At 53.7% G+C, this 23,300-nt stretch overlaps 1 protein-coding gene and 1 pseudogene across 3 annotated transcripts in view; one reads left to right on the top strand and one right to left on the bottom strand.

The window, feature by feature from the left end:
- ALOX5 (arachidonate 5-lipoxygenase) overlaps positions 1-23,300 on the bottom strand; it is a 59,468-nt gene that overhangs the window by 6,783 nt on the left and 29,385 nt on the right. The window contains exons 5-13 of one of the 2 annotated variants that reach the window (XM_082423487.1): positions 16,606-16,712; positions 14,672-14,844; positions 10,443-10,589; positions 4,193-4,396; positions 3,322-3,408; positions 1,467-1,645; positions 1,023-1,144; positions 548-648; positions 53-223 (exon numbers count right to left, since the gene is read on the bottom strand). In XM_082423487.1, the coding sequence (XP_082279613.1) occupies positions 53-223; positions 548-648; positions 1,023-1,144; positions 1,467-1,645; positions 3,322-3,408; positions 4,193-4,396; positions 10,443-10,589; positions 14,672-14,844; positions 16,606-16,712 (1,291 nt within the window). The remainder of the gene's footprint in view (positions 1-52; positions 224-547; positions 649-1,022; positions 1,145-1,466; positions 1,646-3,321; positions 3,409-4,192; positions 4,397-10,442; positions 10,590-14,671; positions 14,845-16,605; positions 16,713-23,300) is intronic. The other variant, XM_082423488.1, reaches the window with a different exon arrangement.
- On the top strand, positions 5,872-7,252 carry LOC309642258 (zinc finger MYND domain-containing protein 19 pseudogene; annotated as a pseudogene). The gene has a single exon. The product of its transcript is annotated as a zinc finger MYND domain-containing protein 19 pseudogene (transcript).

Genomic DNA, 23,300 nt, shown 5'->3' with positions numbered 1-23,300 from the left:
GTGGGTTAAATCTTCTGACTCCCAGAAGGGGCGAGAAGGCCTCCGGTCTCACCTCATTGTCCTGGAACTGGCTCAGCGCCCACACTGCGCCCAGATGCCAGCAGGAGCGGCCACGGTCGGGCAGCATGTCCACGATCTGCTCGATGGTGACCATACCCTTGACCGTCGGCGGCGGGGCTCGCATGGTGGGGGGGGCATTGGGGATCCAGGAGCACCAGTCGTACTGCGGGGACGGCCACCGACTTGCGTGGGCACCTCTGCGGCGCCGCCTCCGCCCACCTTCGTCTCCTGCACCTCCTCCCGAGCCCCCTCCTCCCGCTCCAGCAAGGCCAGGGCAGGCCCCTCCCTCGGGCTGGCGCCCAGTGCTTAGCACGGAACCAAACCGCACCAGGAACACCGGATTCCTGGCCCCGGGGCTGCCCAGGCTTCGTCCACCCCCGTCCGTCTGGAAGACGAGGAGTGGGGCGGCCCGCCCAGGGGCCCTCAGAAGCAGTCAACGTGGCCTAGGCCACCTCCCACCCAGACGGCTCGCCCTGCCCTTGCCCACCTGGCCAAAGTTCACTGCCGCGTGCTGGGCTGAGGCCGTGAAGATCACCACAGTCAGGTACTCGGACAGCTTCTCCTTGGTCTTGATGGACTTGGGGAAGCCTAAGGCAGGGCCACGGGCTGGCTGAGGCCCCAACCCTGGGGAGGGACCCCCGACTGGCAGACACACGCCGCCTCCACCCATACTGCTTCCTGGGTTCCCACACACCAGTGCTGCAGGGCCTGGGCGTGGGCAAGACTCACTGGGAGGGGACAGCCGCTTGGCCCAGTGTTCCTGTTGTTTCTGACCTGGGCTCTCAGGAGACACAGAAAGGCCCTGAGATGTCCCCCTGAGGCATACTGGTGGATAGGGGTCCCCTAGGGGCTCTGGCCCCAGTGCCAGGTGCTAAGGTGGAGGCCACAGGCCAGCATTGCCCAAAGAAAGTCGGGGAAGAGCAGAAGAGAGGGCTGGGGGCGGCGCAGGGGGGTGTCCCTACCTGAGGCCTTCTTGCCCCGCATGCCGTACACGTAAACGTCCCTCACGAAGTCCTGCAGCTCCTGGTCCTCCTCCACCACCTGGTCGCTCCCATAGTAGATGTCCACCACCTCGGCTGTGAACCTGGCCCGGGAGGAGAGGCCCAGCTGGGAGTGGGTGATCCCGCCAGGATCTGCAGAGCTGTATCCCTGGGCCCTCGGGCAGAGCCCCCATCGGTGATGCTGTCACTCTTTAGTGTCCAGACTCACGTCACATGCTCCTCTACCCCCGCCCCGCCCCGGCATACCCTCGTGCCCCCATCCCTGCCCTGACGATGGAGCCAGGCCCTGGCCCACTTTGCCAGCTGCCCAGCCCCCTGGCCGGGTCCCTCAGTGCCCATGCCCACTCCTCCTGCAGGCCCTCCGCTCCTGCTGCCCAGAGCAGGCCCCACAGCCACAGCACTCACGCCCTGATGGCCTCCCACACCAGGAGCCCGTCGTCCCGGTAGAAGTAGTAGGGAATGTCTTCCGTGTTGTCCATGCCCCGGGCCTTGATGGCCTCAGGGAAGCACAGGGAGCTGTAGGTCAGGTCCTGCATGGACTTCTGCACCAACTGCACGTGCCCACCGCCCCCTGTGGCGTTGGCCTTGAGCAGGAGGGGAGAGAGCGCCGTGAGCCGAGGCTGGTTCCCCCTCTCCAGCCTTCCAGCCCTAAAGCTCAGCATGAGAAACCATGAAAGGGCAGGGGGATGACCAGGCCTGCCGAGGGCTGACCTAGGTCCCATGAGGTGGGTGGGAGGGACGTCTGACTCGGAGAATGCCAAGGGCAGCCCAGTGAGAGGTTACGGGGAGGAGCCTCTGCCCGATCAAGATGTGAGGGGCTGAAGTGCAGAGACTGGGGGCAGCTACAGGAGGGAGGGGCGGGCTCCCATCCCGAGCAGGGCAGCGGGGATAGCTGGCAGGGTGGAGCCCGGGCTGGAGCAGCCCTTGGGCCAGGCCTGCCCTCGTTCTGAGCACGGGCTGCCCAGAGCCTGAGCACTGCTCTCAGGGACCTGATCTTTGGGCACAAGAGGGGGGCAGATACCAGCCCCCAGGACCCTCACAACTCTGTTGAGAGCATCTTGTGTGCCAAGGTGAGGGCTGGATAGACGCCCCGACTGCTGAGATGCAGGCACACACACACGGTGGCTGAGTGCTCAGGGCACAGAATCTTCAAAGGAGGGCTTGGGTGCTGGGAGCCAGACACTGGTCCACTGTAGGCGTTTGACCCAAGCAGGACCAATAGCGTTGCTCCCCCGTACTTTCTATTTGGATGGAAGATGATGTCACTGTGTGGGAACATGAGCTTGGAGCTCACGGTGATGAGGTCCTGTTCCCTCTCCCACAGGGGGAGGGCTGTCTGCAGACCCCATCTGAGAGAGTGAGGCCCACACAGTTTAAAGAGTGGAAGAGTTCCAGCCAGTGGCTTGTACCCTGGGACATTATTTGAGTCCCTGGTCCCTGAGTATGAGGCATGCTGGTGGGCAGGGGTTGCTTGGGGGCTCTGGGCCCAGCACCTGGTGGAGGCCACAGGCCAGTGTTGCCCAGCAAAACACGGAGCTAGGAGCTGTGGCTCCCGAACCCGAATATGTCCAGGTGTGTGAGATGATACAGTTCCTTTACAGCTGCAGCTGGTCTGAGATGGGTTGTGTCATTTTCCACCCAAATGGTGATTCAACCCTAGTGATCGTCTGGCCCGCTCACTAATGGGAGATGAGAAAGGAGGAAAGTTGGAGGTAGGGCTGCCGGGAGGGTCCAGGCTCGGTAAGCCTCCTGGGGGGTCAAAACAGGGGTGGGGTGCTGCCTGAGAGGATGTGATGGGCGGGGGGGACCTGAGCCCCTGCTGACGGGGCGAGTAGGCTGGGAGCACTGACGGCCTGCAAGGGCAGAGTGTGGGAAGCTGTGCTCAGAATGATGGGAGGCAGAGTGGGAGGGGAGATGCAGGTCCCCAGTGTGTAAGAGGTGGGGAGCAGGAGCCGGGAGGCAGGAGGATGGGGAGGGGAGGGAGGAGGTGACGGGGAGACCGCGGTGAGGAGGAAGAGCGGGTGGTGCTTGGAAGTGGCTGGGTGGGAGGGGTGGATGTGGGCCAGGGAACCCGGGAGGCTTCACTCGGAGCGCCTCCAGCCTCCCACCCTCCCCAGGCCTCCACCCCGGTGCCTAGGGGGCTGGTCTCCCGAGAGGAAATCTGGACCTCAGGTCGGAGTGGAGGCCGCCGAGGCTCTGAGAAGCAGGTGCCTGCCGGGCCGGGCTCTTCCGGGCACCGAGGCAGGCGGGAGGCACCCACCTTGTCAAAGAGGCCGTACTCGCAGATGAGCTGCTCCCGGGCCTTGGTGTTGATGGCGATGGTGAACCGCACGTGTGCCACCAGGAGCTGGGTGGAGGGGCAGGAGGAGACCTCAGAGAAGGCTGGTTGGGGGCTCCTGACCAGGTCTGTGCCTCCTCGGGGGTCCTCAGGGACCCTCAGCTCCCCCACCCTGGTCCACCGTGGAGGGGCGATGCTACAGGCCTCAGGGAGGGAGTGAAGCTGACATGCTGACCTTCACTGCGGAGCAGCTGCCAGCGGCCTGGGGGATGGGTGCCGCTCTAATGCGCTAATGCATAATGGTCGTGATAAAAACGGTAACAGTCAACGCTTACACGGAGCAAAGCTGTGTGCTAGGCACTGTTTGAAGCTCTCCGAATCTGTCAACTATTTTAACCCTGACAGTAATCCTAGGAGGCAGGCATACTATCTGAACTGTTCTACAGATTGGGAAACGGAGGCACATAGAGGTAACCTGAGCCTGCAGTCACCCCAGCAGTCAGTGCCGGTAGGATATGGGAACAGAGAAGGGCAGACAGTGGGGGCTGCCACCTGGGGTCAGACAGGGTCACACTGAACTCATTTGCCTCTTCAAAATCTGCCCGCCCCACCCAAGGCGAGCCCAAGCTGGAGTCAGGCCCCGGCCCTGTGTCCTCAGGAACCAGCAGGCTCAGAGCTGCTTCCTCCCTTGGGGGTACTTACCCACCTCTCCAGCATCTCTCCAGGGGCCTCTTATGGCCACTCCCAGCCACAGTCCTGTGGGGATGTCAGTACCCCTCCTCCCTCCCTTCTGTCCCCCACCCCCCATATCTGCATACCCTCTCCCACCAGGTAAGGCAGCAGCTTGCTGTACCTTGAAAATGGGGTGCACAGCAGGCAGCTGGCGGTACATTGCGATGCCAAAAACCTCAGACACTAGATGTGTACGCAGAAGGTGGGTGATGGTCTGGTGGATGTGGAAGTCACTGGAACGCACCCAGATTTTGGCCAGAAGCCAGTCATACTTTGCATCCGAAGGGAGAAAAATGGGGTTCTCATCTCCTGGGACCTGGTTGAGCTGATACATTGGAGAAAGAGAACGCACTGCAGTATTTCGCTCCAGAATGTAGCTACAGAAGAGCCTGGCCTCTCAGGAAATTCCAGGAGAATCCAAATTTCTTAAACAGTGACTTTTGAATCATGAGAGGATTGTGGAGGAGAGCAGAGGCCTAGAGTTCGTATTTCCCATCCCAGCTGCATCACTTACTACCTGTGGGACCCTGGGCAATTCAGCCTTTCTGAGCTCTGGCTTCACCATCAGCAACAAGGGCACAGTGTTTACTCACCTCACAGTTATTAGGAGAAGTGAATGAAAGAGCATGAAGGCATCAGCAAGGAGCGAGCACCGTCATGTGTGAAGGCTGTGGTCTTCTACCTGTTCCCCATCTCCGCTCCTCCCTCCTGGTTCCACCTGCTTCTCTGCTGCTGCTTTTTGGTCTCCCAACTTTCCTTTCCTCTGCTCTCCCCTTAAATGCTGCTGTTCCCCAGGCTCTGTCTTGGTGCTCCTGAATTCCCTTCTTGCCCTAGATTAGCAACTCCAGTTCCTGGGGCTCTAGGGCCCGCATGATGCAGTGTCCCAAGTCACTGTCCCTTGAGCCCAGCCCTGCGGCCAGGTGCCTCCTTAGTAGAGGCTGGCTTGTCTTTCCCTTTCCCGTTTCAACTCCACACTGGGGCAGGGGTGATTTTTTTTTTTCTAAAATGTAAATCACGTCAGGTCAATCCTGTCTTTAAAAACACTCAGTCACCTCTTTGTGCCAGAAAATAAGGTCGCCAAACTCCGTGATCTGGCCCTGACATATCCGCATTATCCAGCCCTTCCTGCTCAAGCCCCTGGTCCCTAGCTTTGACCATGACAACAGCCCTTGGCATTCCTGGGGCTCTCCCCTAGCGCCCGGTGCAGCCTCAGGACCTGACAGCCCGATGTCATGTGAGCCTGCAAGGTAGTTGCTGTCATGACACCTCTTTCTGAGGAGGACACAGAGCCTGGGAGGGGTGGACACGTGGGATGAGAGTGAATTGTCCAGAACAGAGGAGGAGAGTGGAGGAGCCGTCATAGAAACTGGGGGCTGGGCCGGGTGTTAGACTCTTGCTGGGAGCAGTGTGGCGGGAACAGGGTGACCCAGGAGGAGAGCTGCCTGAGATGTGGAGGAGCCAGACCAATTTGGGTCCTCAAGGTCATGCTAAGTATTTTGGAAGGTAATTTCCCTGTCTCTCCTTCAAAAACAGAGATGAGGTCCAATAGAAATATAATGCAAGCCACATGTGGAATTTAAAATTTTCAGGTAGCCCTGTAACCAAGCAGGACCCTATGGGGGTCTTTCCAGGACAGATTCCCTCCATGTCCTCCGCCTGCCTCTTGTCTATAGGAAAACTTTAGCCTCCTAGGCCTTCCCTGAGTTCCAAAGAATAAATTTAATCAGAGAAGTGAGAAAATGCAGAAATAAAGGAAAACAGTCAAGCAAGATAAAATAATATACTTTAGCCATTAAAACAAAGTCAAGGACCTTTAGTTCCTCCTCAAGGGCTATAGATAATATTCTGAGCCATACACTTTGAGCTGTTTTGCAGATACTGAAACCCCCAGCAGGTGGAAGAAATTAACTGTATGCTGCCCACAAGCACACAGACCCCAGACCAGTTGGAACCAGAAGGCTGATGCTGACTCCCGATTACCTCACCACCAACCAATCAGAAGAATGTTCATGAGCTGATCACACATCCCACAAACCCCCTCTCTCACCCTGTCTTTAAAAACCTTTCCCTGAAAGCCATTGGGGAGTTTGGGGCCTTTTGACCACTAGCTGCCTGGACTCCTTGCTTGGGGCCCTGCAATAAATGCTGCACTTTCCTTCAGCACAATCTCTGGAAAGGAGCCAGCTGTGCAGCTGCACCAGCCACAGACCTTAACCTGAATGGGAACCTTGTTCCCATCACCAGCGGTGGGAGCATTTGTTGGGAGAGAGGAGCAGAGGCAGTCAGATGAGGACCAAGTACACACAGATAGATGAGCAGAACATCCCTGCTGGTGGAGGACTACTCCTTTGAGGCCTGGATGGAAGTAGACGCGGATGGAAATGGTGCTAAGATACTTGTATATGCCCTTGACAAAAACCGAGCAAGAGGGTCAGGAAGACTCCTTCCTGAACTGCTGTGGGAGCGATGGCGAGGTGGGGCTGGGGCATCGCTCCCCGTTTCAGGTGATGCATCTCAATGCTGTCACCGTGGACAGTCGCCTGGACAACCTGCAGCTGGTACCGTGGGGTGGGTGGCCCAAAGTCAGAGACCTCGAACAAGTGAAGGGAGCAAAGCTCATATTGGCTTGCAATTCAGCAGCTTCCCACGTACCCCATAGCGGAGCAGTTCCCCGTCCTGAATGTAACCCGGTACTATAACACCAACGGGGACGTGGTGCAAGAGGAGGAGACTCCCTGCACCTGCTACGAGCGCCGTTCCCCTCCCTGCGCGATGACCGAGAAGCAGCTCCGGGAGTTCAACATCAGGGGCCGCTGCCAGCTGGCTCGCTACTGTGGCTCCCAGTGCCCGCGGAAGGACTGGTGCGCCCACAAGAAGCACTGTGAGGAGAAGCTGCGCCCCTTCCAGCACGAGCTCGAGCCGGAGGCTCGAGCCGCAGAGCAGCAGCGCAGCGCCCGCGCTCTCGGCTTCCGATCTCCCCGGGACGCGGCGGACGCAGGCTGAGAGCCAGACCCGGAGCTGCTGAACGAGCCGCTCCCGCAGCCGCGCAGCTGCCAGGGGCCCCTCACCGTGCACTGCCGCAGCGCCCCCTAATGCTCACCTAGAGCAGAGACAGTCAGGAGGCGCCCGCCAGGACCCTTCTCATTATCTCTATGTTAATTGTTCGTAAACTCATGTACAGTTTTTTGAGGCGGAGGACATGGGGGGGCGGGGCGGGGCGGGGCGGGGTGGGGGGGCTGTCGTGGGAAGGCTCCTTAGGGTCCTGCTCAGTTACAGCCACAGTAATACAAATAAAAACAAACGGTGAACTTTATGTTAATAATACAATTTTATTCTACCCAATCTCTCTAAAATGTCATTTCAACATGTAAATAATAAAAATTCTATTTTTTTCTCGTTCTAAGTCTTCGAAATCAGGTGTGTATTTTGCACTTCCAGAACGCCTTGGTAGGGGCTAACCACATCTCAAGGGCTCTAGCGCCGTGGGTGGCCAGGGGCTCCCACGCTGGACAGAGCGGCTCTAGACAGCCCGCCCCGGGCCTGCTCACCCAGGACAGAGCAGTGCAAGGAGGGCAGAGTTTGACCTTCACGATATTTTTGGTTGTTTGTTTGTGAATGCAATTAGTTGTCAACCTTTAAATATCAGTAATTTCACATAAAAATCTGGATTAATAGGTTTTCTTGGAAAATTAGGAGGTCTGCGAACTCTGAAACCACGTTCTCACAGAACAACACTCCAGCCCCTTTTAACAATCCCAGCTCTCAGGCTCCCCACTTCCCCACCTCTCCCCTGGCCCCTCCCCTAGCCCCTCCCCTGCTGCCCCGCTCAGTCTCGCCCCTTGTACTGCTGCCCTGCCCCACCCCCGTCACTCCCCTCTTATTGCCCTGCCCCTCCCCTTCCCCACCCACTGCCCCGCCCCTCCCAGTGCTTCGCTATTTTGCTCTGACTGTGCGGCCCCACCCACACCTGACTCTGCTGGCAGAGCAGGTAGGATGCCTACTGCGCTCTGGTGTGTGCTCTGTGGCCAAGGAAACCTGCTGCATGCTAGGGGCTATATTTGTACTATCTCATTTATCCCTCACCGTGGCCCTGCAAAGCAGGTATTCCTTGACATTCCCATTTTACATAGGGGGAAACTGAGGCTCAGAGTGGTTTAGCAGCTCTCCCAAGTCACACACTGGTAAACAGCTGAGCTGGGAAGGGACCCAGTGCTCTGCCTACTCCTTGGCAGTGCCTCTAGCCTTTCTCTCCACTCTCACTGCTTAGTCCAGACCCTCACTTGCTATCATCCGGAACTCTTACACCAGCCTTGCAGGTCGCTCCGATTTGGGCCTTCCCTCCCGCCCATTCTTCCCACCCTGCCCACTCCCCTCCAGGCTGTTAGTGATGCTGTGGAACTCCAGAATGCTTGGTGTTTTGTGTTTAAATTTTGGGAGCGGTGGTGATAAGGATGTAGCCTTTTGTTTCTGATTAGGAAAGATTGTATACTTACCGTAAAAAATTCCAATCATTACAGAAGAGCACAAGAAAGAAAGAAAACATTTCATAATCCAGCTTCTTTGCATATATGCATATTTGTGCAATTTTCCATATATTGATTAGCATTATAATCAAGTCTGTTGCTTCTTTCTTTTGCTCACCTGTGCCCCAGCCAGTTCCATCCCAATGTTCCCAACCTGGTGACCTGTGTCCTTCTGCGACTCCCCATGCCCACAAGAGTATCTGGTCACATCTATGGTGGGCCCTTTCCTTGCATTCAGTTGACATAGATGAGATCGTATAATCTCTACCCTGTATCTTGCTTTCTGCTGTTAACTCATTGTGGAACCCCCTCCAGGTCAGCTGGGATAGATCTAATTTATTGGTTGTAAAGGTGGCGTAATAGTCCATGGTCTGGACATAAAAGGTCTCTGGAGGACAGGCTGCTTCAGAGGTGCCTGCCAGTGGTGAACAGGGCTCCTAGCTCTGCTTACTTCTCCATCACTTGTCCCTTTACCTTTTGCATCAGTTTCTGAAGAATAGGGCTTCTTTCTGATAACAGGTCGGGAACTCCTTTGGAGGAGAGGTGCCCCAGAGACTGGGAGACTGGTGAGGCATGAACTTTGGAGCCAGACAGCCTGGCTCGAACCTCAGCTCTGCCGCTGACTACTCCTGTGCCTTGGTTTCCTTATCTGCTTAAAATGATCGGTAGCACTAGTGCCTGCCTCCTCAGAGGGTTGTAGTGACAATTACATAAATAAAGGTAGGTCCTGGTCTGAAACCCCAATGGCCAAATGTTTCAGAATTCGGAATTTTTAGGATTTTAGCAGTGTGTACATTTCATTATGTGACACCTCTCTCCCCCTCCCTGGGTCTGGGGCAACACAATATTTTACACTCAAATACGTTAGTAGTTCTGCAGTGAAACATATGCATTTCATACTAAGTGAGAGAAAGCCTCTTAAACAGCCTCTCCTATTGGTTCAGTGCAACCTTTGCTGCCAATGAATTTGCTACAAATTTTTGATAAATCTAAGAGCTTTAGCATTTTTTAGATTTCAGAATCCAAGGTAAGGGATTGTGGACTGTGTAGGCAAACCCTTGCGATAGCCTTGGCGGTTAACATCTGGCAAAACTAGCTGCTATTATGCCCACGGCACCCAATGCCCGGTTCACGGCTGACTCAAAGTACTGTTTGCTGAGTGCTTGTCTGCCTTCCCCGTGGGGGCCCCTGTGCAGCCTCCCCCGTTCATGGACCCACACCTCATCCTGGCCTGGGTGTGGTTTCCTGCTGTCTGCATACCAGCTCCCACAGTGTTGCAGTGGCCTGGTGCCTTGAGAAAGCAGATGCAGCCAGGAATGGGGAGAGATGAAGCTCTGTCCCTGCCTGCCTCTCCCCCAAACTGCTCCCCTCTCCTTCTCCATCGTCTTTGGTGGAGACAAGAACCCCGGGGCACACGAAGGGAGCATCTCAGGACTGGCACAGTTCCTGAACCCCATGGTCCCCCTTGGCAGCCTCAGCTTCCAGCTCATCTCACAGCTTCACTTGCCTGGGCTCTGCTGGCGTTTTGATTTGGGGCTGGTCAGGACGCTGGGGTGGGGAGCCCAGTATGCTATCCCAAGGCAGGTCCTCCTCAGAGCCAGGAAGTTCTCAAGGGTATCTTGGGGAGTGGAGCCCTTTCTGCCCATTGTGGTCAGCCCTCTCCAGGACTGGCAGGAGGCCCTAAGTTCCTGTTTTTCCTGCCTACCTGGCAAATCCTTCAGCAGGAGACTTAAGACTTAAGGCAGAGCTGCCTTCTCCTCCTACAGCTTTGGTGGCAGGAAATCCTCCCTGAGCCCTGACTGCTGAGGGTAGAGCCGCCCGGGAAGAGAACAGGTCCCCTCAGCCTACCTGGATGGCAATGGGGACAATCTTGTTGGCCAGATTCTTGTACAGCAAGCAGATGGGCGCAGCCAGAAACTGCAGAGTGCAGGGGTCTGTTTTGTTGACATCGATGCCATCCAACAGCTTAAAGTCCACGACGAAGATGTTCCCTAGCTGTAGGAGGCAAGAGGAAATACATCCAAATCAGCTGCAGCCTGAGATGCACCCAGCAATCAGGCGCAGAGGGAGGGAAAGGGGGCTCTGGCTGCCCTGGCAACTCAGTGGAGTTCAGAATTTTATAAAGTTCTTGGTCCTCTAACTCAAAGGCTGACTGACATCAGTTTTCACAGGTTGCGGTGGGCTCAGTGAGGTGAAGGAATGGCAGTGGCTCTTCTGCACTTGCTGTACCCGAAGTCTGCCTGACTCTCGTGAAGGATGTTGAAAGATCACCCGGAGTGACACAGTTTAAGAAGAAGAAAGAAGACAGAGTTAATAGATGAGAGAAGTCAAATGCCAAGAGTGATGCTGCAGGACTCCACTTACAGAGATTTCAAAACTGGGTAAACTCAGTGTCAGAGTCAGGACCAGGGTCACCCTTGGGAGGAGAGATGGAAAGGGGACAGGTTCGCAGGTGGGAGGCTCTGAGGGGTGGGGTCTACAAAAGCAGGCGTCCACCGCATCAGGAGGGGGTCATCAGGGCCGGGGGAGGTCTTTAGAGGTGGGTCTTCAGGGGTGAGGAGGTCTACAAGGGCAGAGGGGAGTCTGCAAGGGTTGTGTGTGCTCTGTGTCCTGGTCTGAGGCTGGTGGCACAGCGGGGTAAGGTGCAAATTCATTGAGCTTGCTGCCACTCCCGATTCGTGCCCTTTTCCGTGGATATCATACTTCAATATAAAACAAATATGCACCTGGGATTTGGGGAAGGTAGAAAGCCGCCCATCCCAGACTACACTTGAGTCCCCTAGAGGGAGCTTAAGCTGAGGGCCGCAAGGGCTCCTTTCGCAGGCCAGAGCTGGAAGAGGTCGGGTGGAGGACAAGCGGCGCTTTTTCTAAAGTCTTTTGTGTTTTAAGCTAGAAATGGAGGCAGGGGTTGCGGTCCGGCTGGGGAAGGGGGTCGGGTCTACAGTACGGTGGAGACTGGTCAACAGGTGCTCAAGTCAGTTGTACGTCCACGACTCTGCCTACAGAGGGCGCGCGGTGGCCACTGAGCAAGCGCTTGAAGGGACCAAGGCACTAAAGCTCAAAGCCTGGCCATCATCGTCCTCCTTTTTTCGGATGCAGAGGACCCTGGCAGTTGTCTGACACCAGTGATGAGCTCCGAGCAGTCTGCTCGAGATGCATTCAGGGCAGGAGTGGGATGGGGTCGGGGAAGGAGGGGATGGTGCCCTCGGCCAGCCAGGGCAGAGGGAAGTGGGGAGAGGCTGCTTCCAGGAGAGCAAGTGATGGACCCTTGGGACACCTTGGCCAGAAGTTGGAGACACTTGGCCCAGTGGGTCACAGGGTTGGCTGGGCTTTTGTGATGGACTGGACAAATGGCCTTTCAGAGCGGATGTGGCCATCAGTGACCACTGTGCAGAAGAAAGGGCTGCCAATCAAATCTTGAGCGGACCCAGGTTGTTTAACTTGATGAATGAAACGCTAAAGGGAGGCCCTGGGAACCAGGGGACCTGGGATTTGGGTCTGCCTATAGGGCATTTCTCTGTTATTCCAGGCCACCTCCTCTATCTGGGCCTCAGTTTCATCCTTCTGGAAAGTGAGAGCGCCAACCCTATCTCTCAGTTCTGATATTCTAGGTTCTGCAGAAGATGTTGGTGGTCTTGCTTGTCTGGTATTCCTGTCCTCTCCTTTTGGTCAACATAGTCCATTCTCCTGGCCATAGCGATTGGTTCAGGGAATTATCTCACAACTCAAGCTGGACCCATGACACTTGCTGGAAGTGTTGGGAAACAGGGACTTTCTTTCTGGGATTGGGTAATGTTTGCTAAAATGGTGGAAGGTAAGTCTGAAGCTGTTGGTGGTCATCTTTACCTCCACAAAAGGACACCTTCCTAAGAAAAAAAATCCAACAGAGGCAGAGAATTGAGAAATGGAGAAATGATGCCAGTGGATTATCTGAACCTTGGACCCAGCTATGCCTGAGCTAGTCGCTTTGCTTCTTCTTTTTTAAAAAAAAATTTACTTGTTTGGTTGCACCAGGTCTTAGTTGTGGCACGCGGGCTCCTTAGTTGTGGCATGTGAACTCTTAGTTGCGACATGCATGTGGGATCTAGTTCCCTGACCAGGGATCGAACCTGGGCCCCCTGCACTGGGAGCATATTGTCTTATCCACTGTGCCACCAGGGAAGTTCCCTCACTTTGCTTCTTGCTGTTGCCTCAACCAATGCATTTCTTATGATTTTTGTGACTTGAAACTACAGAATCCTAATATAAAGTCTAAGAACTAAAACACTCTTGAAGAGTTGTGACGATGACTCAAAAACAACAGGGGTAGAATTTCTCTATTCATGTTGCAAAAAAATAATTGCATAGGTAAAGATTAAAAAAAAAACTTAGGAGTTTTAGTAGGCCACAAACTTAATGTAGATCATGAGATGCTGCCAAAGAGAAGTAGCAGAAATGACTGTGGGAATTAAGAACCATATTGTAGGGGATGGAGCGACGTATGTGTAAGAGATAGGTGGGGGCTTCCCTGGTGGCGCAGTGGTTGAGAATCTGCCTGCTAATGCAGGGGACACAGGTTCGAGCCCTGGTCTGGGAAGATCCCACATGCCGCGGAGCAACTGGGCCCGTGAGCCACAACTACTGAGCCTGCGCGTCTGGAGCCTGTGCTCCACAACAAGAGAGGCCACGATAGTGAGAGGCCCACGCACCGTGATGAAGAGTGGCCCCCACTTGCCACAACTAGAGAAAGCCCTTGCACAGAAACAAAGACCCAACACAACCAAAAAAAAAAAAAAAAGAGAGATGGGTGGTGTGTGTGTAAGACTCCAGTCAATGGTGGCTATTGGATTATTGCTTCACCACCAAAACCACAGCTGAGCATCAAGACCATAACTCAAAGGAAAGACGACCATTGTGGTGGCAAGGACTCCTGAGTGGAGGCTGTCCCCCTGCAAGGGTGGCTGGATGCATAGATGGCTGCTCAGTCCCTTCCAGTTCTAGGATTCTCTGGCTTTTAAGGTTCAGTGATTCTCTGATTTGAAGTTTGAAACCAACAGCACTGAATCAGTGTTACTACGTCCAGCAATTAAATCTACAGGGGAGCACTGCTGTGTGTGCCTGTCTACGTGGGGACAAGTTGTCACCTGTCCACATGACCAGGTGGGGCAGGAGCCCTGCCTGGGGACTTCAGCTGGGCAGGTGGCCCTCCAGAGTCAGGTGGGCAGGGTGTGAGGGCTGGGAGGTCTGTCTACAGACGGCACTGACCATCGCTCTCTTTCTGGGGCCCCATGGTGAGCTGAGCAAGCAAGACAGGGTGACTGGAAACAGCAGAAGGCCGCCTAGACACCTGGGGCAGGTGGCAGGAGGCCTGGTCATCCTGGCTCTAGTGGGAATGGGCCAACTGATGGGAGACTAAGGGCAGTTCCCAGAGCCTCAAGCTCCTGGCATGGAAGGCGGCTGACACCGAGTCCCACCAGAGGAGGAGTTTTGAACCCCTTTCTGTCTCAAGACTACATTAGTCTTGGAACTGGAGAGGGCTGACCCTGCAGACGAGGGCCAGGAGAAGGGCTGGGGAGAGGGTGAGGACAGAAGCAGAAGACCAACACTTTTAATTAGGAAGTCAAAAGTTCCATCAGTTTTCTCTTTTTTTTTTTTGGTGCAAGGCTTGCTTTTTTCTCCAGTTTCTTCACCTTTGCAAGGTGGGTAACAATTGATGGTCCTGTGTGTAAAGCATCTCTCACAATGCCTGGCCCACAACAGGCCCTTAGTTAGAGGGAGCTCTTTTAATTATGATATTGATATTGAAAATACTGATATTATGCTCTAAGACCTGAGCATCACAGAGAAATAGCACTCTCAATTCCTCCACCTATGCTGGACAAGACAGTTTTCATAAATGCTCAGGAAAAGGAAGAGGTCACTTCACTGAGGGCAGCCGATCTTGCCATCAGTCAGACAGATGAGCCTGGAGGGAGCAGCCTGGGGGCCAGCGAGCAATGGCCGGCAAGAAGTGGTTTCTGCCCAACATAGAGTATGACCTGGCCATCTGAGCTGAGCCTCTGGCCTGGGGCCACCGTCTCCAGCCACCCAGGTTCTACCTCAACCTCCTGCTCCAAGGTGAGCTGTCGCTCAAGGCTGCACTCCACCATCCCTGTGGTAACCGGGAGATTCGCTGGCAGCTTCGTGCAGCGCTGGATCAACACAGGGTTGCAGCCGTTCAGGAACTGGTAGCCAAACATTAAGTCTTCTTGCCAGTGATTCATAACCTGCTCTGTGGAGGAGAGAATTGCAGCTCAGCCTGAGTTCTGAGCTGGGCTGAGGTCTTCCTGATGCTAGCGGAGGGCCAGAGTCCTTGCCGGGTCCCCTCTCCCAGGCACTCACTGGACAGCCCACCACGCCCAACTGCTTGACCACTAGGTCAGGCCATGGCACCACCCCATCCTCCCTGAGCTGGCCCTTAGTGGCTCAGAAGGTTCCTGGGGAACCCCTTTCTCAAGCACAAAAACAAAAATAGACAAATGGGATTGCATCAAACTAAAAAGCTTTCTGCATAGCAAAGGAAGCAATCAACAGAGTGAAAAGACAACCTACAGAATAGGAGAAAATATGTGCAAACCATATATCTGATAAAAGTTTAATCTTCAAAATATATAAGGAACTCCTACAACTCAATAGCAAAAACACCAATAACCCGATTAAAAAATGGACAAAGGTTTTGAACAGACATTTCTCTGAAGAAGACATACAGATGGCCAGCAGGTATAGGAAAAAATGCTCAACATCACTAGTCACCAGTGAAATGCAAATCAAAACCACAATGAGATACCACCTCACACCTGTCAGGATTCTATTATTAAAAAAAAAAAAAGACAAGTGTTGGTGAGGCCATGGAGAAGTTGGAGCCCTTGTGCACAGTTGGTGGGAATTCAGGATGCACAGCTGCTATGGAAAACAGTGTGGAGTTTCCTCAAAAAGTTAAAAATAGAACTGCCACATGATCCAGCAATCCCACTTCTGGGTATTTATCCCAAAGGATTGAAATCAGGATCTTGAAAAGATATCTGCATCCCCATGTTCACTGCAGCACAATTCATAACAGCCAAGATGTGGAAACCACCTAAATGCTCATCTACAGAGGGATGAATAAAGAAAATGTGGTGTATACGTACAGTGGAATACTATTCAGCCTTGAAAAAGAAGGACATTCACAATATGTGACAGCATGGGTGAACCTGGAGGACATGATGCTAAGTGAAATAAGCCAGTCACAGAAGGACAGGTGCTGCATGGTCCCACTTATACGAAGCACCTGAATTAGTCAAGCTCAGTAGAATCAAAGAGCAGCACAGTTCGGTGGCTGCTAGGGAGGGGCTGTGGGGAGTTACTAATCCGTGGTGTGAAGTTTCAGTTAAGCAAGATGAGTACATTCTAGAGGTCTGCTGTACACACTGTACCTATAGAAAAAGAAAAAAAAAAAAAAGAACCCAGGTCCTTGTGCCCAGGAAGCAGGGGCCCTAGGATGAGGGAGAAGGAGGGGAGCGGGGGGCATCCTGGGGAGGAGTTTGTGAAGGCAGTTTTCCCCCTTGCTTGTTTCCTTAATGTCTCCTAATCTTTCTGTTGCTGTGTGGTCCTTCCTGTGCCATCCCTGGCAGTTAGGATGCTACTGCTCTACCAAACACATCCTAGTCCAAAGGAACCCACTGTTGCTTTCATGTAAATGCTTAAAAAACAAGCTAACTCCTGCCTTTTCTCTGTTCAGAAGCATCATAAACGATTGATTTATTTAAAGAAAAAGTGTTGATACTTGTGAGACTTTTGATGGTGAAATGAGGTCGAGGGTGCTCAACCCTGGACATCCAAGGAGGAGGAACCTCTGGCCATGAGGCTGATCCCCAGTGGAGCGTACTGTGTGGGTGCACGCGGTGCTGGCCCGGGGGACAGCGAGGCCTCGTGCCGGAGTGGGTGGAGCAGCCCTTTCCCACGCCCAGGCAAGGCTCCCCAGCACCATGAGAGCCCCCAAAAGCACACTCACCAGAAATAGTGTTGCTGATCCTGACGAAGATTTTCTCGAAGTCAGCAAAGTCGCTCCAGGAAGACTGGAACATGTGCATGAAGCGGTTGATGAACAGGTTCTCCATCCTGCAGACCGAGACACGGCGGCGCCCTTGCATGCTCTGGCCTCACCTGCCCCCTGACAAGCCCCTTCGCACCCTGGTCTCGTGGGGCCTCTAGGGGGCTTGAACCCAGGGCAGCTCCAAGGGGGCAGCTGATTGGCCTTGTGGAAACCAGGACAGAAACTGGCACCCGTGCCCATGCTCTTCCTTCTGCATTTCCCCTAAGAAAGAGACCAGTCGCCTGCCCTCGACAACAGTGTACAGTGCTCTCTTCCCATTCACACGGGCTCTGGTCTGTGCCTTCATTCATTCATTCATCAAACTTTTTGCTGCCCCCAATTGATGCAAGCTTCCAGGGACAGAGCGCCGTTATCTCCTATGTAGCTGCTCTCCCGAGTCTCCTGGATTTGGGGGGATAAGCAGTTTAGTGGAATTTAACCCTCATTTACTTTCTGCCTAACCTTGGCTCTTTGCCTGGTGCTGAGGAGGACATAGTTTCCAAATATTCATTACAGAGGGGAGCAAAGTAACCCAGGACAGGAACTTGCTAAATTCAAAATGCAGGCTGCAGGCAGTAAGGAGTGAGATCTGAGTGGCCTGAGCAACCCCGGGGACTTCCTGGAGGAGGTGGGTGTGGGATGGGTCTGGGAAAGGTGGAAAAGGCGGGAAGAGGCTTCCCAGGCTTTCCTACATAACCCAAGCAAGGCACAGGATGGAGGTGTGGGTATTCTGGCCAGTGCTCATCGTGACAGCCTCTGCCTCAGTTTCCCTCTCTGGCTCACACAGAGCTGAGAGTGATGAGCAGTCACCCTGTCTCCTCCCCACCGTCAGTGCCCGCTGCCCAGCCCTCCAGGGTTCAGGCCTCCCCACTGGCTCCGTCTCTTTTATGCCTAGCTCATTTGAGGTCACACAGCCAGGTAACAACATGGTCAGGTAATGGCACAGCCAGGTAACAACAGAACCGGGTAAAGACACAGCCAGACGGGAGTGCATACTGAGCCACTTGCTGGGTCTGGGTTGGATCAGGGACCTTCAGGGCAGAAGGGCCACCACGCACAGGGTGGGTGCCGTTTCCCTGTCAGACCACTAGGGGGCCGGACCAGGGTGTCTAGGAGCCACCAGCTCCTGTGCTGGGATCTGGACACAAGAATCTTGGGTGGGGCTGGGAGTCCATATGCAAGGCCGGAGAGGGCAGCTGAGATGGACGCAGGTCAGCACAGAGTGTTAAGGGCCTGGCCGAAGATTCCAGCTCCATCTCTTCCCAGCCATATGGCCTTGGGCAAATCCCTAACCTTCTGTGCCTCAGTTTCCTCATCCATGAAATGGGTACAGTAATTGTCCCTGCCTCACAGGGCTGACATGATATATAGAAAGCACTGGTTTGTAAAATGAGTTCAACAAATATTAGCGACTAGTCCATGATTATCACTTACTGTTAATATTAACGTCTGCAGCCTTAAGCCGTGGTGTTCTGGAGGGACCAGTGGACAAGTTCACGATCCAGGCTACAGCACAGAACTTTGCCCTCTCCCGCCTGGGGTCCTTCTGCTTAATTCACTCATCCCTTTCTTCCTTCACACTCAGTTCACCTAAGAATCTTTGCGTCTGGCTCCTCTTTACTTCCTCTCCTCTCTGCCCTCCTTAAGTGCTCTCACCCAGGGCACTGTGTGTCACATCCTAGTGGCTGTATCTAAAGAGTCAGCTCTAAACTCCCCTGATCTCACTGAAGCATCTGACAACCAACCCCTTTTTCCTTGACACTAAAATGCTGACCCCCATGGACTTCATCCCTGCTTCAAACCCCCATGGTCCTGCACTGCCCCCCCCCCAGTAAAGGCTGAGATGCTTGCCCAATTCTCGGCATTGGCAGCTTCAGCCCCACTTCCCTACACAGGCCCCCACTCTGGTCCTCCTGGATCACGGAGTTCTCACCGCCCTGAAAGACATCCCCTCCACTCCTCCAATCAGCGTGGTGAACTCCTATGCATCCTTCAAGACCCAGGTTGGGCTTCTCTCTTAGAAAGCTTTTTTCTGATGCTGCCTCCTCAGAGCTTCCTCCTTGCCTCAAGTTTTCCCAGTGCTCTTTTCCAAAGGAATATCTACCACATACTATCGTGATGAGCTGTCCATAGCTTGGTCTCCACTAGACTGTGAGCTTCTTGGAGCTGGGACCAAGGGACCACTTTTGATTCATCTCAGACCCCCACCCCCCAGGAGCTCAATTTGCATTTGTCAAAGGACAAGCAGCAGGTAGCCTCCTCTGGGCCAGCTCCCGTGGGGATGGAAGAAGCCCAGAAGAGCCAGCAAACAGGCAGTGACAGAGCCTGAGAAGGCAGCTCCCTGGCCAGTCTCCTTCCTTGGGCTCAGGAATGAGGACAAAGTCCTCCCAAGCATCCAGAATGGAGATACTAGATACTAGGTCTACAGTGTGCTAGACCTCACCGCAGCGGCACTGCCTACAGGAGTTCGTTTAAATCTCATAACAATTCTAGCAGTTAGGCAGCACCAGCCTCATTTTATAGGAAGGAAACGGGTCAAAAAACTTAAATAACTCTCCCAAGATGGCGCAGCTACAGTCTGAAACAATCACTGCTCTCCAGGCTCTAAATAAGGTGACCTTTTGCTTTTAAAGGGTAATTAGAGATGAGTTGATACTTGTTGCTATACTTTTAGTAGATTAATATAGGTTTTTTCCCCCAGGAAAGCAAAGTATAACCTTGCTACCCTGAGTGTGGTTGGTGGGCCAGCAGCATCAGCAACCCCAGTCAATAGAAATGCAGATTCTCAGGCTCCACCTCAGCCTTCCCTAATCAGAAGCTCTAGGGGTGGGTCTCTATGTCCAGATTCTAACAGGCCCTCCAGGGGATTCTGATGCAAGCTATAACTTGAGAACCATTGCTGGAGAGGTTGCAATGTTTTCCAAATTAATTTAACTATAAAACAAACCCTTTTTAAAGGAAACATTACTTTATGATTTGTGTTAACTTATACCTTTATTTTATGATCCATTTTTAACAAAAAACTGCTACTTTAGCAAATATAAGTAAAAATTTCCAGGTCTGTCTAACTTTTAGGTGGGAATTTTTTTCCCCCTACATTTTCCCCAACAAATTTATTTTCCAATGGGACACATCTCTGATTCTATAACAGAATTCAGTATGGGTAAATAGGGTTGATAGACAGACATACAGGGATCGGTTAGAACAAGGAGGAGATGACTTTGACAATTACCAAGAAGATCCAAGGATTTGGGTAGCATTCGTGAAGTTAAAGGGGAGAATCCTATTTTCTGAGCGCTTTGGTGATGTGGAGCCAACTTGTTTCTGAGCTGGGGTGGCAGTAGGAGGGTGTGGGGACTTCTTCCCGCAAAACTCCTGGCTTCGGCTTCCAAAGTCAAGAGACCAAGCTCCCTCAGCGTCCCTGCTCCCGTGCCATCATCTCTCCCTCTCTTGCTCTCACCCAGCCTCAGACGGCCTCGCCCCAGCCCTCACCATGGGCAAGGAAGCCCATCTTTTCTCTCTAGCTTCCCGCTCTTCATCTTGGGGCCCTGCTCTTTCCTTCTCTATACCACCAGCTCCTTTCAAAGAGCTACCGTACACGTAATTTTGTCTGACCTCACGCAAGCAGTGGGTGACTGGTCTGTGGGGCTGGAGCAGGGGTGGGAAGAGTTACTGCCTTCAGACCACACTCTTCTCCCTGTCCCCCAACAAAGCCTCTATCTGGCCCTCAACCCCCTCTCCCCCGTCCCTTGCAGGGCTCCCAACCTTGCTTGGCCTCAAGGCTCCCTGAAGCCTCTCTGCTTAGCCCCGGGCCTACCCATCCCACTCTACCCTTGGCCTCACCGTCGAAGGCCGGACAGGGCTCTGAACAACAACATGCCCCCAGACGGGACTCATCTCCCTCCTCACCACGTCTTGTCCAGCTTTCCTTTCTGATGACCACCCCACTCTGCCTATAAGCCAGATGCACAACGTCAAGGGTGCCTTGGGTTCTCCCCTCGGCCTCTCCCCATTTTGATCTGAATTTCAACTGGATCCCGGGGCATCCATACCACATCCCGAAGTCCTCCCTACTCTCCCATTCCCTGTCTTTGTTCTTCCCCACTGCTGGGCTCGCTCATCTGACCCTCAAAGGCTGCCAGGTCAAGCTTCTGCAATGTGGCTCTGATTTCCCTCACCTCTCCCTGTGTCTCATCCAACACTGCAAATCCAGACCCCAAGGAGAAGGACGCCCCTCCAAGGAGCTGCCCCCACCTGATCTCATCTGATGAGAAATGTCCGGTGGGTGAGGACCCAAGCACCCTGGTCTGGTCACCTCTCCCGAACTCAGTCACATTTCCGCACTGTTCTCCTCTACTGGGAAGGAAGCTCTCTTTCTCAATTTCCTTTGAAGAGAACATTCCCTTACCAGTCCCGCCAACCTCCTGCAATCAAAGCTCCAGGCTGCAAACGGTGAGTGGTGATTAAACAAACAAGCTGCTCCTCCTCTGATGACACCGTGAAATTTCACAACCCACTTGGTCCTGTGAGTGGGCCCAGCCACACCCAACCTTTACACGTGATGCTGCCTCTGCCAGAGCACCCTTGCCCTGCTTCTCCAGGCCCCCAGCTGTCTGGTTAGCTGCAAGGCCAGGCCAGGTGTCCTTCTGCCCTGAAGCCTTCCTGGACCCCATAATGAGATAACACCAAAGAGGGGAAGGGTCCCTCTATGAGCCCTTGAGGGCAGGGGTCGATCTGAGGGAGCAGGTGCTCAGCAGGTGATGATGGAGAAGTGGGTCCTGGCTGGCCTCACCTCATTACTAGGAATGAATGAAGACTAATGCTGTCTTTAGGGAGAACCTTCTCTGTGCAGGGTTGACATATGTGCTTTCTTAATATTCTCACAACAGCCTGGAGTGGGAGCTATGGTCTCAGTTTTTAGATGAAGACACCAAGGCTCAGAGAAGTTCACCAGCTTCCTTAGGCTCACCTTCCACTGGCCCAGAGCCCTCTCCCATGAATCCCTCATCTCCCGGGGTGGGGTCCCTCTGAACTGCTTCCCTGAGGCCCAGTCCCCTTGACTCAGGCTGCATCCTCCTCAAATGCAGAGGCTGTGTCTCTTCTCTCCTTCTTAGGACCTCATGGTCCTTGGTTCACTGTGCCAACAGAGCTGGTGCTCAGCTGACCACCCCAGCTGGGCTGTGCCAGGTGGGGCTGAGGGTCCATCTCAGGATTTCTTTGCTCTGGTCCTGCCAAATAGTTTGCAGCTCAAGGGGCCAGGTAACATGGAAGATGTGGAGAAAGATGGGCTATGGTATTGCTGGAGAGATGGTGGCCTGTGTGGTCCGTACTGGGGAGCACAGGGGAGGAAGCCTCCCTCAGACCGAGGGCTTCTAGGAGCTTCTGGGAGAAGGGGCACCTCACTCCAGTCCTGAAAAATGATGAGTTGGACTTGGCCAGGCAAAGAAGGGGAAAAGGGCATTTGAGGCAGAGAAAACAGCGAGGCAAAGACAAGGGGACACGAAGACCCCCAGCTCTGGACACACATGGCTGGGGTGTCCTGTGCATCTGGGGGCAAGAGAGAAGGCTGGGCAGAGACCCCTGTAGTTGGGGTAATCACTGAAGGATTTTAGGTAGGGGAGTCAAAGAATTATATTTGCTTTGTAGAAGGAGCCTCCAACAAACTATACATGCACTTGAGAATGACCTTCCAATTTCTGTGTGGGATGGAGCCTGGGGAAGCAGGTAGAAGAATGTTCCTGAACATTCCGGGGAGACATGGCGGGGCTGGGAAAGGAGGACATGCACACTGAGACCCAGGGGATGGACATGATCCCACATTCACCTGGTTGGAGGATGAGGCCAAGGGAGGCACCAAGGCCAGTGGTTTCAATCCTGGTTGCACATTAGAATCCCCCAAGGAGCTTTTAAAATATACTCATGCCTGTGCTGCAAATGCTGGCTTAACAGCCTGGCTGGGGTGAGGTGGCATGGAGTCTTAATATTAAATGCACAGTCAGGACTGAGAACCACTGATCTAGGATGCTGTTGGCCATGATGGGGATACATGAGAAGGAAAAGCTAAGTGTGTGATTCTGTGTGTGTGTGTGTGTGTGTGTGTGTGTGTGTGTGTGTGTGTGTGTGTGTGAAGTGAGGGCCTGTGAGGTGGCCACAAAGGCCACACTCAATTCATTTTGACAGGGTTTACTGAGCACCTATCCTGTGGCAGCTGCTGTGCTGGGATCCTGAGATAAAAGATGACAATGACCTAAGGAACACTGAGCAGACATAAGAAAGGCACAGCCTGGCTTTCACTTCACCATCCCTCCATCCACCATCCACTATCCATCCCTCCACTCACCAACCATCCATCCATCCATCCATCCATCCATCCATCCATCCATCCACTCCCCCACCATTACTAAGCAGAGGTGGCACTACTCCCCAAAGCAGTATCATCTCCTCTGACCTTGCTGCCTCTCTATCATTATCATTTTCTCTCCAAACTGCCCCTTTCACAAGGGCCTTCTGTCCTTCTTGTATCATCCTGGTCTGGGCTCTGGTCTCCTAAAGCCACATGGCTTTGACTCAATAATGCCAACCCCTGGGTAGGAAATGAGACATATGATTGCCCT

This window comes from Balaenoptera physalus (genome assembly GCF_965194825.1).
Source record: "Balaenoptera physalus genome assembly, chromosome: 14".
NCBI lineage: Eukaryota > Metazoa > Chordata > Mammalia > Artiodactyla > Balaenopteridae > Balaenoptera > Balaenoptera physalus.
Note: the sequence above shows the minus strand (reverse complement) of the source record. Positions and strands in the feature narration are given on the sequence as shown.